Source organism: Mytilus galloprovincialis, chromosome 7 (genome assembly GCF_965363235.1).
Source record: "Mytilus galloprovincialis chromosome 7, xbMytGall1.hap1.1, whole genome shotgun sequence".
NCBI lineage: Eukaryota > Metazoa > Mollusca > Bivalvia > Mytilida > Mytilidae > Mytilus > Mytilus galloprovincialis.
The window spans coordinates 60,671,704-60,687,832 of record NC_134844.1 but is presented as its reverse complement, the minus strand read 5'-3'; the positions used below and the strand labels follow the sequence as shown (position 1 = coordinate 60,687,832).

The 16,129-nt window shown below is 31.7% G+C and overlaps 1 protein-coding gene across 2 annotated transcripts in view; it reads left to right on the top strand.

Moving 5' to 3' along the window:
• The first annotated feature begins 16 nt into the window (after nt 1-16).
• Nucleotides 17-16,129, top strand: part of LOC143083408 (histone-lysine N-methyltransferase SETDB1-like) — a 62,725-nt gene continuing 46,612 nt past the window's right edge. For both annotated transcript variants that reach the window (XM_076259661.1, XM_076259660.1), the window contains exons 1-3: nt 17-109; nt 10,546-10,733; nt 14,580-14,735. In XM_076259661.1, coding sequence (XP_076115776.1) covers nt 10,583-10,733; nt 14,580-14,735 — 307 coding nt within the window. In that variant the 5' untranslated portion in view covers nt 17-109; nt 10,546-10,582. The remainder of the gene's footprint in view (nt 110-10,545; nt 10,734-14,579; nt 14,736-16,129) is intronic.

Here is a 16,129-nt window from a genome sequence, read left to right as displayed (position 1 = left end):
TAATGAACCAGTCAGGCACGACTCTTTTTAACTTCAATGGAAAGAGTTCCCGTACAAACAATGCAAGACAAAAATATGCACGCCGATTTGATTGCTTCATAGTTTAAGTGTAAGTTATGTATGCATAATAATTGAAAGTTGATAAAGGGTTAAACTAACATTTGAAAAAATAATACTACCGACTTGAAACAGAAAAAATGCACAAGCTAATATAAATATGAATTATTGCTACTGATTTTTTAATGTAATACGTATACTATCAGCATGATCAGTTACACTGTAGTACTGTTACTGATAGCGTTATACGTTACTGTTACAAAATGTAAGCTACAAGTAAGATCAGGAGGTCATATATATATGAGCACCAGTTCCACGAATCCGAGTCCTTTGGCGCCTATTCACGTTCACCCCTTCATACATGTGAACCTCCCGACGGGAGTACAATAATCCCGTTTTCAGGGGTCTCCTCCCGTTCTCTCGTTTAGGAGAGAAAACTCCCGTGTATGAAATATTTCTTGAATGAAAATTTTCGGATGCCATATTTGATAATTTCATACTACTGTACAGGTGTTATTGACACCTGACTGACCTGTGTTAAATTTTACCTGTAAATCAAAGAAGATGTTTAATTATATGGCTTCACTTGACAGCTTGGGTGTCAAATATACTGGTAATCAACGATGTTTACTTCTTGCTAACTGCTGTTGTTTAATAAAAACTTTGAGTATTGGAAATAATTGAAATACATTTTTGTTACTTTCCCTTTGTTTTATCCTGTTTTCAGTTATTTTGCTTTTAAAAATGTAAATTGTAAAAAGACTATAAATGATTAATATTTTAATCAAATAATCATAAAAAGGATGGTAATTGAATGAATTTAAATGTTTTGGGACAAATAAAAAAATATAAAAAAAGTAAAAACACAAAAATACTGAACTCCGAGGAAAATTCAAAAAGGAAAATCAAAAATCAAAAGGCAAAATCAAAAGTCCAAACACATCAAACGAATGGATAACAACTGTCATATTCCTGACTTGGTACATGCATTTTCTAATGTAGAAAATGGTGGATTGAACCTGGTTTTATAGCTAGCTAAACCTCTCACTTGTATGACAGTCGCATCAAATTCCATTACATTGTCAACGATGCATGAACAAAACAAACATACTCAAAGAGTAAAAATGTCAAAAATAGGGGTACAAATAAAATAAATTTATAATTATTTTAGCAATCTAGACTTCAAGGATTAAATTGAAGTACTAGTTTATATGGTAAATCTGTTTATTTTATATGTGGATGGAATATAAAATATATGTACATTTAGACTGAATAAAAGTCGTAGTTAGTTAACTTCCTATTAAAACCTTGAGATTGAGAATTGTAGATGTTAGCATATAAGATTTGATTGTTTTAGCTGGAGATAGCAAAACATTTACTCTGTTTAAGTCTTTTTAAGTTTTCTAGAAAAATGACTTTTATAATGCTTAAAAGCCATGCAGTACTATTGTTTTTTCAATTAATTTATGATGTTGCAAATATACATGCATATGTAGAGCATAAAATTGCACAACCCGACCAAATAAAAAACAACAGCAGAGGGTCACCAACAGTTCTTCAATGTAGCGAGAAATTCCCGCACCCGGAGGCGTCCTTCAGCTGGCCCCTAAACAAATATATACTAGAGTAGTCCAGTGATAATGAACGCCATACTAATTTCCAAATTGTACACAAGAAACTGAAATTAAAATAATACAAGACTAACAAAGGCCAGAGGCTCCTATCTTGGGACAGGCGCAAAAATGCGGCGGGGTTAAACATGTTTGTGAGATCTCAACCCTCCCCCTATACCTCTAACCAATGTAGAAAAGCAAACGCATAACAATACGCACATTAAAATTCAGTTCAAGAGAAGTCTGAGTCTGATGTCAGAAGATGTAACTAAAGAAAATAAACAAAATGACAATAATACATAAATAACAGCAGACTACTAGCAGTTAACTGTCAGACATGCCAGCTCCAGACTTCAATTAAACTGACTGAAAGATTATGATTTCATCATATGAACATCAGGCACAGTGACAATCCTTCCCGTTAGGGGTTTAGTATCATACCATCATAGCATATATTTATTTCTTATTTGTCTATACAGTTACCAATGATAAGGAGATGGAGTCATGAATACAAATCTATACAGATAAGATAAATAAATATAATGATTTATTTGCAAGCAGTGAACAATCATTTATCAAAAACAAAACAAAACAAGAAACAGATTCTCCTTAATATTTTATTTCATTCAAATATAAAGGGAATAAAGGTACTATAAACATATTACAATTTGATGGAAATTTGAAGAAAAATCACAATTTCTACATTATACGGTTACATTTACGACAAAATTTATGTCGATAAAAAAACCTCCTGATCTGAGTCCTAATCTCCTGACCAAAATTTCCAAATCTCCTGATCTGAGTTTCATAGTTAATCACATGTATGCCCCTTTCACGTTTGCCCCCTACACATTAGCTGCGGAACCGTAGCTCTTAGGTCCTTATGCTATTTTTTGACTATTTGCGGACCATCTAAATAGCATAAAAAAATAGCATAAGGACCTAAGAGCTACAGTTCCGCAGCTACCTACACGTTTGCATAGAAAGTATGTGCGCACCAAACATGTTCACGCCCAAATTTTAATTAAACTATCATATACTAATATGAAGCTAACATGTTTAACAGTCAGGGGACTTACTTAAATGAGTGATTTTCTAAATCACTGATTCAAGTAACATAAGACATAAGACATTAGACATTTTATTTCACTAAAGCCCCCACATGGGGTATGTTAGTACAACATTTTTAACAAACAATAAAAGTGTGAACATATTTACATTAGAACAACATGGTTAACAAAGGTGCAATAATAGTATATATAATTAATGCAGATATTTGACAGGAAGTACAAATTATAGTAACATGATTCAGCACATGTATTAAAAGGTTTTAATAACACTTTTGCAAAATTTTGCTATTCCAGTAAGTGTAAATAAATCTGATGTATTCATCAATTCTTTAAATTTTAAAACATAGTAACATTATTAGGGCCCCGCCTTCAGGCGGGTCGCCCTATAGTGATCAGTCTGTCCGTCCGTCTGTCCGAAAGTTGATCAATAAGATTTTATTAACTACGATAATTATTGTTATCATGATTTGAAGTTTATTTAAATTGTTCAAGAGGATTAATTAGGGCCCCGCCTTTAGGCGTGTCGCCCTATAGTGATCAGTCTGTCCGTCCGTCCGTAACACTTTAACTTTGTGTCCGCTCCATATCTAGAGAACCATTATGATTTCATACTTTATACTTTACATGTTTATTAACCACCACCAGAGGGCGTGTCATGATGTATGTACAACTTCCTAGGTCAAAGGTCAAGATAAAAAAAACTTTGGTTTCAGTTGACAACACTGTGTCCTGTGGTGAAGATCGTGTCCGCTCTATATCTTGAGAACCGTTATGATTTCAAAGTTTATACTTGACATGTATATGAACCAACACCAGAGAGTGTGTCATAATTTATGAACGACTTCCTAGGGCAAAGTTCAAGGTCAAAAACTTTGGTTTCAGTTGACAACCCCATGTCCTACGGTAAAGATCGTGTCCGCTCTATATCTTGAGAACCGTTATCATTTCAAAGTTTATACTTGACATGTATATAAACCAACACCAAAGGGTGTGTCATAATTTATGTGCAACTTCCTAGGTTAAAGGTCAAGGTCAAAAACTTTGGTTTCAGTTGACAACCCCATGTCCTATGGTAAAGATCGTGTCCGCTCTATATCTTGAGAACCGTTATCATTTCAAAGTTTATACTTGACATGTTTATAAACCAACACCAAAGGGTGTGTCATAATTTATTTACAACTTCCTAGGTCAAAGGTCAAGGTCAAAAACTTTGATTTCAGTTGACAAACCCATGTCCTATGGTAAAGATACAATTTTTTAATGCACATTATTCACAGCGGGGCCCACAGAGATGGCACCCATCTCAATGATATCTAGTTTTCATAAAGGTTGAAAGTAAGAGTTGTCTTTCTTTAATAATCACCTATTTAAGTAGTACAAATAATCACTAGAAGAAGTGATTTAATTTTACTGTAGCTTTAAATATAGAATACTAATGATCCAGGGACTAATTATGTTTCTAAACTTATCAGAACCAACATCTGTGTTGTCTGGGATGACCTTGTACTGAATCTAGGATAATGACATAAATATCACTTGTTTAAGTATCAGACCTCAATTTCCTTCCCAAAAATCAATTCTTTAAGTATCATTATTTTAATAACCCCCACTATTTTCAACACCCCGGAACAGTCAAATTTTTATCACAAACAGTAGAATTTTATTACATAATCTGAAAGATGAAACCTTGAACTTTACAGGACAATACTCCCACTGCTGGGAAAAATCTATTAAGAAAGTATCAGTTCATTATGTAAAGCCATTATTATAGCATTTTTTTCAACTAAAATAGAATTTGCAGCTAAATGATAGCATCAAAGGCATAAACCTTGTTACTTAAAAGAAGCAAAAAATTCATTTTTTTCAATTTTACTAATGAAAAGATATTTTTTAAACCTATGTTTAAAATTTTGGTAAAACTACAAAATCACAATTTGTGACAAAACTTCAAATTTGCTACTCAAATAAGTGATTTAAAAATCACTTATTTCAGTAAGTCCCCTGACTGTTTAACCCCGCCACATTATTTATATATGTGCCTGTCCCAAGTCAGGAGCCTGTTATTCAGTGGTTGTCATTTGTTTATGTGTTACATATTTGTTTTTTTGTTAATTTTTTTAGACAAATAAGGCGTTTAGTTTTCTCGTTTGAATTGTTTTACATTGTCTTATGGGGGCCTTTTATAGCTGACTATGCGGTATGGGCTTTGCTCATTGTTGAAGGCCGCACGGTGATCTATAGTTGTTAATGTCTGTGTCATTTTGGTCTCTTATGGATAGTTGTCTCATTGGCTATCATACCACATCTTCTTTTTGTCGAGCCTGCAACTTTTGTTGCAGAAAGCTCGACATAGGGATAGTGATCCGGCGGCGGCGGCGGCTACGGCGGCGGTGTTAGCTAACTTCTTAAAAGCTTTATATTTTAGAAGGTGGAAGACCTGGATGCTTCATACTTTGTATATAGATGCCTCATGTTACGAAGTTTCCGTCAGTCACATGTCCAATGTCCTTGACCTCATTTTCATGGTTCAGTGACCACTTGAAAAAAAAGTTCAGATTTTTTGTAATGTTGAATTCTCTCTTATTATAAGTAATAGGATAACTATATTTGATATGTGCGTACCTTGAAAGGTCCTCATGTCTGTCAGACAGTTTTCACTTGACCTCGACCTCATTTCATGGATCAATGAACAAGGTTAAGTTTTGGTGGTCAAGTCCATATCTCAGATACTACAAGCAATAGGGCTAGTATATTCGGTGTATGGAAGGACTGTAAGGTGTACATGTCCAACTGGTAGGTGTCATCTGACCTTGACCTCATTTTTATGGTTCAGTGGTTATAGTTAAATTTTTGTGTTTTGGTATGTTTTTCTCATACTATATGCAATAGGTCTACTATATTTGTTGTATGGAATGATTGTAAGGTGTACCTATCTAGCGGGCAGATGTCATGTGACCTTGACCTCATTTTCATGGTTCAGTGGTCAAAGTTAAGTTTTTGAGTTTTGGTCTTTTTATCTAATACTATATGTCATAGGTCATCTATATTTGGTGTATGGAAATATTTTATGATCTTTATGTCAGTCGCGCAAGTTTTATTTGACCGTGACCTCATTTTCACGGTTCATTGCACAGTGTTAAGTTTTTGTGTTTTGGTCTATTTTTCTTAAACTATAAGTAATAAGTCAACTATATATGTTGTATAGAAGCATTGTTAGCTGTACATGTCTGCCTGGCATGGTTCATCTGACCTTGACCTCATTTTCAAGGTTCCTTGGTCTTTGTTTAGTTATCTTGGTTAATGTTAAGTTTATGTGACAGTTGTATTAAAGCTTAGCTTTATACTTAGGACTATCAACATAATATCAATGATTAGTATAGAAGGCGAGACATTTCAGCGTGTGCACTCTTGTTTATAATTACCTGTGAAAGGGGAATAAGTCTGTCTGAATTTTTTTTTTTTTAAATTTTCAAACATGTTAAAGAAGAAACGGAAATACTGTAACATTTCCAATTTTGGTTCTGTTGTTATGGATTTTAGTTGTGACGTTATTTAAGTTATGACATCATATTCAATGTAAACAAAGAAACACTGTCATCAGGTAACATGTTTTTCATATCAAACAATTATTTTAAATCATTGAAATTGGTCATGTTGGTATTGATTTCAATTTTATAGGTTTTGTGTTTAAGAATTTGTAAACAAGTTTTGGAAAGTGTATTGCTATAAATATTTAGCCATCATATTGTCATTCTTTTCCAAACTAACAGGAGATAGAAGGATACAAGCTGTTAAAACAATTATATTTCATGTTTTTTTATTTAAAATCGTCAAAGTTTTAGTCATACATGTCATACCAAGCTAAATATATGCAGTTATCATGGTTATTTACATCTAAGCAAGTTAAAAGATCATGATTTTTAAACACTAAAAAATAACACTAAATTAGGCTGTGTATAAATACCAATTAGCAGTAATCATACATAATTAACATTTGATAATTCATTATCAAATTAATAAAAAAAAATTATATGATAATTCCTCAAATTTCAATCAAGAAAATAAAATTATTTGGTATATACATTAAATCATAATACATATAAAAAAATATCTATTAATTCAACAGAAATTCTAAAACAATTGGGAGCTAACGTCTAGGGTGCGTACAGACTGGGTTGTGAAACTATATTTGGCGCAAACAGACCTGATACCCGATTTCACAGCTAAATCAGCACCTATAGAAAAAAATCAACTAAGCATCTGGCCAAATGAGGGTAGTAATGGGGGTACCTTCATGACATATAACGGTAAAAATTCTTGCCAAATGACGTTAACAGTAATTTTTAGTGCATGGCGATAAAATGAACACTTTCTTTTAGCATTGTTTAGAGGACAGAAAAATCAGCTGAATTTACACATCACGCTATTTTTTCTCCAAAATAACGGTTACAGTAATTATTTTAGACATCTGACAAATCACTTTGAGGATATTTTGATGAATCACTGTAAAATGTTAACCAATTTGATGCTAACCATGCTAACAGTAGCCGAAAATTACTGTTTGACGCCTGACGGTAAAGGACATTACCACCCTCTCAAATCGGTACCTATTGAAGTCATTTCGACATTTCCCAATTTGGTTACTGAGTAACATGAGTAAGTCAATTTGGCACAGAATATTTTAAACTGGCTGGCCCTTCCATCTTAATCTCCACGCTGAAAGAACAGGTTGGAGCAATTCTGAATTGTCTCATGGTCTTTAATTAGACAAGTCTTACAAGTTCTACCATTCGCTACAAAATTGACCAATTATATTAACAGGAACATGACTCAGTGATATTGTTTGCCTTGAATTAGTGGAATATTAGCAATAAAGACTTGCTGGAGAAGAATCCCAATTTGAAAAAAAAAATGGCTTAATATTATTCCCAAAAAGACAACTTTTTTCCCAAACAGTTCAGTCTCAGTAGTAATTGTGCATGAATTCAAACTGAAAAACACTCATTTAAACATTTTTCATGTGTAAAATGACTATTTGTGAAGATTTGACGTAATAATTAAATGACATGATGCACAAGTCTTGTCTTAATTATTAAACACATAGACAGGAAGCTGACCGTACCTGTTGTTAGTGTAGCAAGAAGTGGACACAACACAGGTCCAGTTTACAAATATTTGTCATGTTTGTTTTACCTTTTTTCTTCCTTTTTTAGCTCACCTGGCCTAAAAGGCCATGTGAGCTTTTCTCATCACTTGGCGTCCGTCGTCGTCGTCGTCGTCGTCGTCTGTCGTCGTTAACAATTTTTCAAACATCTTCTCCTCTGAAACTACTGAATGGATTTGAATGAAACTTAGCATGATTGTTCCTTAGATTATCCTGCACAAAGTGTGTGCCTTGATTTTTGATCCGTCAAAAAACATGGCCGCCGTTACTTAAAATAGAACCGAATGGTTTAAGAGTCCTTATGAAAAATCCGTTGTCATCGCGGCATATGCGTAAATGTTCTTAATGACAATTTTTCACAATTTGTTCATCATATTTGCTAACTTTAAAAAATCTTCTCCTCTGAAACTAATGAATGGATTTGGATGAAACTTAGCATGATAGTTCCTTAGATTATCCTGCACAAAGTGTGTGCTTTGATTTTTGATCCGTCAAAAAACATGGCCGCCCTTACTTTAAATAGAACATAGGGGTCAAATGCAGTTTTTGGCTTATATCTCAAAAACAAAAGCATTTAGAGCAAATCGGACATGGGGTAAAAATGTTCATTAGGTCAAGATCTATCAGCCCTGAAATTTTCAGACGAATCAAACAAACCATTGTTGGGTTGCTGCCACTTAATTTGTAATTTTAAGGAAATTTTGCAGTTTTTGGTCATTATCTTGAATATTATTATAGATAAAGATAAACTGTAAACAGCAAAAATGATCAGCAAAGTAAGATCTACAAATAAGTTAATATGACCAAAATTGTCAATTGACCCCTTAAGGGGTTATTGTCCTTTAATGACAATTTTTCACAATTTGTTCATCATATGTGCTAACTTTAAAAAATCTTCTCCTCTAAAACTACTCAACCGAATTCAACCAAACTTTCAAAAATCATTTGAATGATCAGTAGGGTGTATAAAATAAAGTTTGTGTTTTATTTTCTATTTCTTCAAAAAACATGGCCGAAGGCATTGTTTACCAGGTGAGCGATTCAGGCTCTTGAGAGCCTCTTGTTTATTTAAAGGTGTGACTAGCATTACTAGGACATGCATGAGGAGATTATTTTTTTTTTATATTAAATTATGTCATTTTATCGGCAACGTACAATTGCAATGGTTGATTAAAAGATACATTTCCAATATACAGTCAGAGATATAACTCTATAGAGTTATTACAGAAAATAACTTGTGTGTGTTATTACAGATTTTCTTCCTTAAATATTCTAAACCTGTAATAACATATGTTTGTTATTTGTAAAATTAGTTCATTTATAGTGGGCTCTTGGGAACTCTTGGGACTTTGCGCAGAAACTAAATGCATAGCCTTGATAACTAATTTCTTAATTAAATTAATACATTTTTGATTAACCATGGTAAATCAATGAGACAAGGCTTTTAAGGGATAAACTTAGCTGTAATAACAAGGCTTAGTTATTAAAGGAATGTAACTTATTATATAAGACACTTGGGAATTACTGAGAAACTTGCGCAGAACCTCATTACATGCTCTGGTCATTATTTCTTACAATAAATTAAAATACATTGTAATTAAGCATGATCTATGTCTGAGCAAATCCTTTGAAGTGATATAGAGAAGCTGTGATAACACCCTTTAGTTATTACAGGCATATTTTTTCTGTGATAACATATAGGTGTATTATGCAAAATGGCAAACTACATTGTATGAACTGTTATATCTTTCAATAGTTAAGTATACATATAGACAAAAGTAATGACAATAGAACTTTTACAAATTTTAACGAAACTAATGAAAATGAATGATGTATATTGTCCCTTTGAAACATGTAACATACGTATGTTATCACAGTTCTTTGATTTTTTAGTCTACAATAACAAATGTATGTTATTTTCCTGTAACAACCCTATAGAGTTATATCCCTGACTGATATATATATTGTAAAAAAAAGAGAAGAGTTTTGATAACTTGTAACTATCATAACTATCTTGACTTTATTATAAGTACATGTAACTAATGCACATTCAAATTAACATTTTTGTTTTATCAGAAGGTTTAAGATGCAATAAATGTTTATAAATTAAAAAAAAATATGTAAGGGCAGCCCCATACTGAATATCAATGAATATGCTGAACCTTAACCACAAGTCCTACAGCCATGGCTTGTAGAATTGCTTTCATGGCTTTGGAGCTTGTAAAAGTCTTCTCTACAATATAACAAAGAAGATGTTGTATGATTGCCAATGAGACAACTATCCACAAAAGACCAAAATAATGCAGACATTAACAACTATAGGCCAACAGAATCCAACTAAAAAAAATTTTAAATTGAGTTTTGGGCTTGTGGATTCAAAAGTTTATTGTGAAGACTGAAATTACAATAGAGGGGAGACAACTCACAATTTATCATCAAATTTACTAACCCATAGTCCAAAACAAATCTCGATGAGACTGCTATTTTCTATTAATTAAAACTGTGACCAGTGTACAAAAACTGCATGTCTAGTTCGGCAAGTAATTTTCACCTATCTATGGAGTTGTTTTATTATTGAAAACATCTCTTTTAGCATGTTTAGACTGGTATTCAGTTTAAGTTTATACTTTTGTATTTGTAGGACTATGAATTCCCCTAATCCATAATTTCTCCATGGTATGGGAAAATCGAGAGGCAAAATGGGAAGAAAAAAAGGATGGTTTAAGAAGGGACATCTACCTGGTGTTCATGATGTCAAGAAAGAAGAAGAAGACACTGAAACTGAAGATTCAGCAAAGAAGTTGAAGACTGATTTAGATGAAGAAAGTGGTATACAGCTTTATTCTGCAACTTTTTGTACTTGATAGTCTGTTTAAATTTTCTGATTTAGAATTTTTGTATTTTATTGACTAAAATATATAACAGCCAGGGGACTTAGTTAAATGAGTGATTTTCTTAATCACTGATTCAAGTAACATAATTATATATATATATAATTATAATACCATAAAGGTTGGAAGTAAGAGTTGTCTTTCTGTAATAATTACCTATAAAAGTAGTATAAATAAATCTCAAGACTAAGTGATTTAATTTTATTGTGACGATTGTAGCTTTAAATATAGAAGACTAATGATCCAGGGGCTGATTATGTTTGAATCTAGGATGTCGGCAGGACAAATCGCCCCACTGGCAAAATGCCCCACACCTAATTGCCCCACTTTTTTTCAAACTCACCCCACTTTTTAAAAAATCGGCCCAAACTGGTTTACCAACTGACCCTACTTTTTAAAAAGTCGCCTCACTTGTGAAAAGGGTTAAATCCGGTTAATTTTTTCCCTGTTAACTCGCCCCACTTATTGAAAAAAGGTAAAATCTACTTCAATATATAATTTCAGGGGTACCAACTATCCCCACTTAAATAAAAACTAATCTACACAGAATACCGAAAAAAAAATTAAAAATGATTAAATCAATATTTTTGAAATTAAATGATGATTAACCATGTTAACGTTTTTAAAATATAATTGCAAATACCTGTACTTAGGTGAGGTTAGGTAAAAATTAATAAATTAATAAATTAAAATTGATACTATAAGCCGGAAGAAGAGCATCAACTAAGGATAAAGATAAGCTAAAAATATTGATAGGTCATGGACCTCCTTATTGAGATATTTGAGATTTAAAATTTGGCCGGAAAAGGCTTACTCAGACTTTTACCTTATATTTGCATTGGTATTATTTGGGTATCAAAACAAAAGAAAGAAAATCAAGAATCTTCCAAAATTTTGGTAAATGACCTTTCATGAGATCGAGCTACATGTATTAACAAATGATTAAGTCTTATATGAAAAAATAAATGGGTGTTATGGGGCAAAATATTTTACATTGTATTTTATGGAAAAACACCAAGGAGGCCGAACATTTGACACAAATTCCAAAACCTCACATAAGTACATCCTTAACACTTAAACAGCAATTTGATTTAAAGGACTTCACTAAGGTTTTCATAGGTATTAAAGTGGGACAGGGAAATAAATATACAACAAGATTGCATCTCTTTTCATAAGTGGACTGGGGCAAGTTAACTGTTAGTACTAATTAATTCATAGCTGTTCACCTATTAGTTACTAGGATGAGTGGGGCGAGTTGGCAGTCCTTATTTGAACTTCAGCAGGATTTAAACCCTTTTAATAAATGGGGCATGTTTATCCAACCTATTTACAAGGGGCAAGTTGGCAGACTTTATTTTAGGGGAAATTTACCCTTTTTCATAAGTAAATAAGAGTGGGGCAGTTTTTTAGAAAGTGGGATGAGTTGGTAAAAAAGAGTGGAACAATTTTTTTAGAAAGTGGGGTGAGTTTGTGAAAAAGTGGGATGATTAGGTGTGGGGCGATTTGTCATGGATTCATCTAGGATAATGACATAAAAATCACTTGTTTACATATTATGATTATAAAAATACCTCAATTTCCTTCCAAAAAATCACTTCTTTAAGTATCCTTATTTTAATGACCCCCACTTATTTCATAACCCCGAACAGTAAAATTTTGATCCTGAACAGTGGAGTTTTATTTCATAAACTGTAAGTTGAAATTTGAAATTTATAGGAAAATACTCCCTCTGCTGGGAAAAATCTGTTAAGAAAGTATTAGTTCATTATGTAAAGCCATTATTATAGCATTTTTTCAACTAAAATAGAATTTGCAGCTAAATGATAATATCAACAGCATAGACCTTGCTACTTAAAAGAAGCAAAAAGTTCATTTTTTCAATTTTACTAATGAAAAGATATTATATAAACCTGAAATTTTGGTAAAACTAAACAATCAGAATTTGTGACCAAACTTTGAATTTGCTTCTTAAATAACATGAATAAGTGATTTAAAAACCACGAATTTCAATAACATGATTAAGTGATTTGAAAACCATGAATTTCAATAACATGAATAAGTGATTTGAAAACCACGAATTTCAATAACATGAATAAGTGATTTAAAAACCAAGAATTTGAATAACATGAATAAGTGATTTGAAAACCATGAATTTGAATAACACGAATAAGTGATTTAAAAAACCACGAATTTCAATAACATGAATAAGTGATTTAAAAACCAAGAATTTGAATAACATGAATAAGTGCTTTGAAAACCATGAATTTGAATAACATGAATAAGTGATTTAAAAACCACGAATTTCAATAACATGAATAAGTGATTTAAAAAAAAAACGAATTTCAATAACATGAATAAGTGATTTAAAAACCACGAATTTCAATAACATGAATAAGTGATTTAAAAACCAAGAATTTGAATAACATGAATAAGTGATTTGAAAACCATGAATTTGAATAACATGAATAAGTGATTTAAAAACCACGAATTTCAATAACATGAATAAGTGATTTAAAAAAAAAACGAATTTCAATAACATGAATAAGTGATTTAAAAACCACGAATTTCAATAACATGAATAAGTGATTTAAAAAAAAAACGAATTTTAATAACATCAATAAGTGATTTAAAAACCATGAATTTCAATAACGAATAAGTTCCCTTATAGTGTAATTACCATACGTCAAGTCTTTATTAAAAAAGTTTGATTTAAATTTTTTGTGTCAAGATTATTGTCAGATCATAGAAATATATGCAAATAACGACACTCTCACCATATTTATATTCTTTTAGTTGTGCTATTCAAATTTCCGGTTTAAACATTCACAAAATTCTCAATTGTTTTTTTTTTTTTGTGATTTTGACTTATTTTAACTATGGTGAAGTATTCTAGAACTATTTGCAATCATATTTAACTTCTATTTTATAATGATGGAAAACAGGGTTTTTTTCTGAAAATACAACAAACAACCACACACACTTTGAAACTACAGGAGTTTTATTCAACATTTTCTAACATGTCTAACAGTTACAAAAAGTGTTTTTTTGTCTGAAATTTAAATGTGAGAAGGGAGAAAACAATTACTGTAACAAAAGACAATCATGGTAATCAGTATAAGTCATGTTTATCAAATAATTGTTTTATATGAATTGAGTAGGAAGTGCAAAATGATCTTCCTTCAATGCCTTCATTTACACCCCAACAAATATATGCAGAAAAAAAATTTTAAGTTATACATGTTATAGATATAAGATATGGTATGAGTGCCAATGAGACAAATCTCCATCCAAGTCACAATTTGTTAAAGTAAACCATTATAGATCAAAGTGCGGTCTCCACCACAGATCCTTGCTCACACCGAAAAAGCAAGCTATGAAGGCCCCAAAAATAACTAGTGTAAAACCATTCAAACGGGAAAACCAACAATCTTATCTATATAAAAAACGAGAAACTCTTATGAACCACATCAACAAACAACATCTATTGAACATCAAATCCCTGACTTAAGACAGGTGCAAACAAATGCATAGAGTTTAAATATTCTAATAGGTACCAAGCTTCACCCTTATGATGGCTTATCTGAAACAATAATGTAACATCTCAACATAGATAGTTTAAAACACACTTTAAAATATCAATAGAGTATGGTGTTTTTTTTGGCAGATGAAATATTCTAATAGGTACCAAGCTTCACCCTTATCTGAAACAATAGTGTAACATCTCAACATAGATAGTTTAAAACACACTATAAAATATCAATAGAATATGTTTCTTTTTTGGCAGATGTCTCTGATGATACTGTATATAAATTTGACTTTGATTTGGATGATCTGATTGGATCAACTATAACAGACCTAACAGACCTAGATACAGATGAAGACACAATCAAATATAGACAGACATTAAATAACTTCTCAACTCAGCTTAAAACAGTCGAATGTAAGTATATAAAGTATCAACAGACATTAAATAACTTCTCAACTCAGCTTAAAACAGTCAAATGTAAGTATATAAAGTATCGACAGACATTAAATGACTTCTCAACTCAGCTTAAAACAGTCGAATGTAAGTATATAAAGTATCAACAGACATTAAATAACTTCTCAACTCAGCTTAAAACAGTCGAATGTAAGTAGTATCAACAGACATTAAATAACTTCTCAACTCAGCTTAAAACAGTCGAATGTAAGTAGTATCAACAGACATTAAATAACTTCTCAACTCAGCTTAAAACAGTCGAATGTAAGTAGTATCAACAGACATTAAATAACTTCTCAACTCAGCTTAAAACAGTCGAATGTAAGAAGTATCAACAGACATTGAATAACTTCTCAACTCAGCTTAAAACAGTCGAATGTAAGTATATAAAGTATCAACAGACATTAAATAACTTCTCAACTCAGCTTAAAACCGTCGAATGTAAGTATATAAAGTATCAACAGACATTAAATAACATCCCAACTCAGCTTAAAACAGTCGAATGTAAGTATATAAAGTATCAACAGACATTAAATAACTTCTCAACTCAGCTTAAAACAGTCGAATGTAAGTATATAAAGTATCAACAGACATTAAATAACTTCTCAACTCAGCTTAAAACAGTCGAATGTAAGTATATAAAGTATCAACAGACATTAAATAACTTCTCAACTCAGCTTAAAACAGTCGAATGTAAGTATATAAAGTATCAACAGACATTAAATAACTTCTCAACTCAGCTTAAAACAGTCGAATGTAAGTATATAAAGTATCAACAGACATTAGATAACTTCTCAACTCAGCTTAAAACAGTCGAATGTAAGTATATAAAGTATCAACAGACATTAGATAACTTCTCAACTCAGCTTAAAACAGTCGAATGTAAGTATATAAAGTATCAACAGACATTAAATAACTTCTCTACTCAGCTTAAAACAGTCGAATGTAAGTATATAAAGTATCAACAGACATTAGATAACTTCTCAACTCAGCTTAAAACAGTCGAATGTAAGTATATAAAGTATCAACAGACGTTAAATAACTTCTCAACTCAGCTTAAAACAGTCGAATGTAAGTATATAAAGTATCAACAGACATTAGATAACTTCTCAACTCAGCTTAAAACAGTCGAATGTAAGTAGTATCAACAGACATTAAATAACTTCTCAACTCAGCTTAAAACAGTCGAATGTAAGTATATAAAGTATCAACAGACGTTAAATAACTTCTCAACTCAGCTTAAAACAGTCGAATGTGAGTATATAAAGTATCAACAGACATTAGATAACTTCTCAACTCAGCTTAAAACAGTCGAATGTAAGTATATAAAGTATCAACAGACATTAAATAACTTC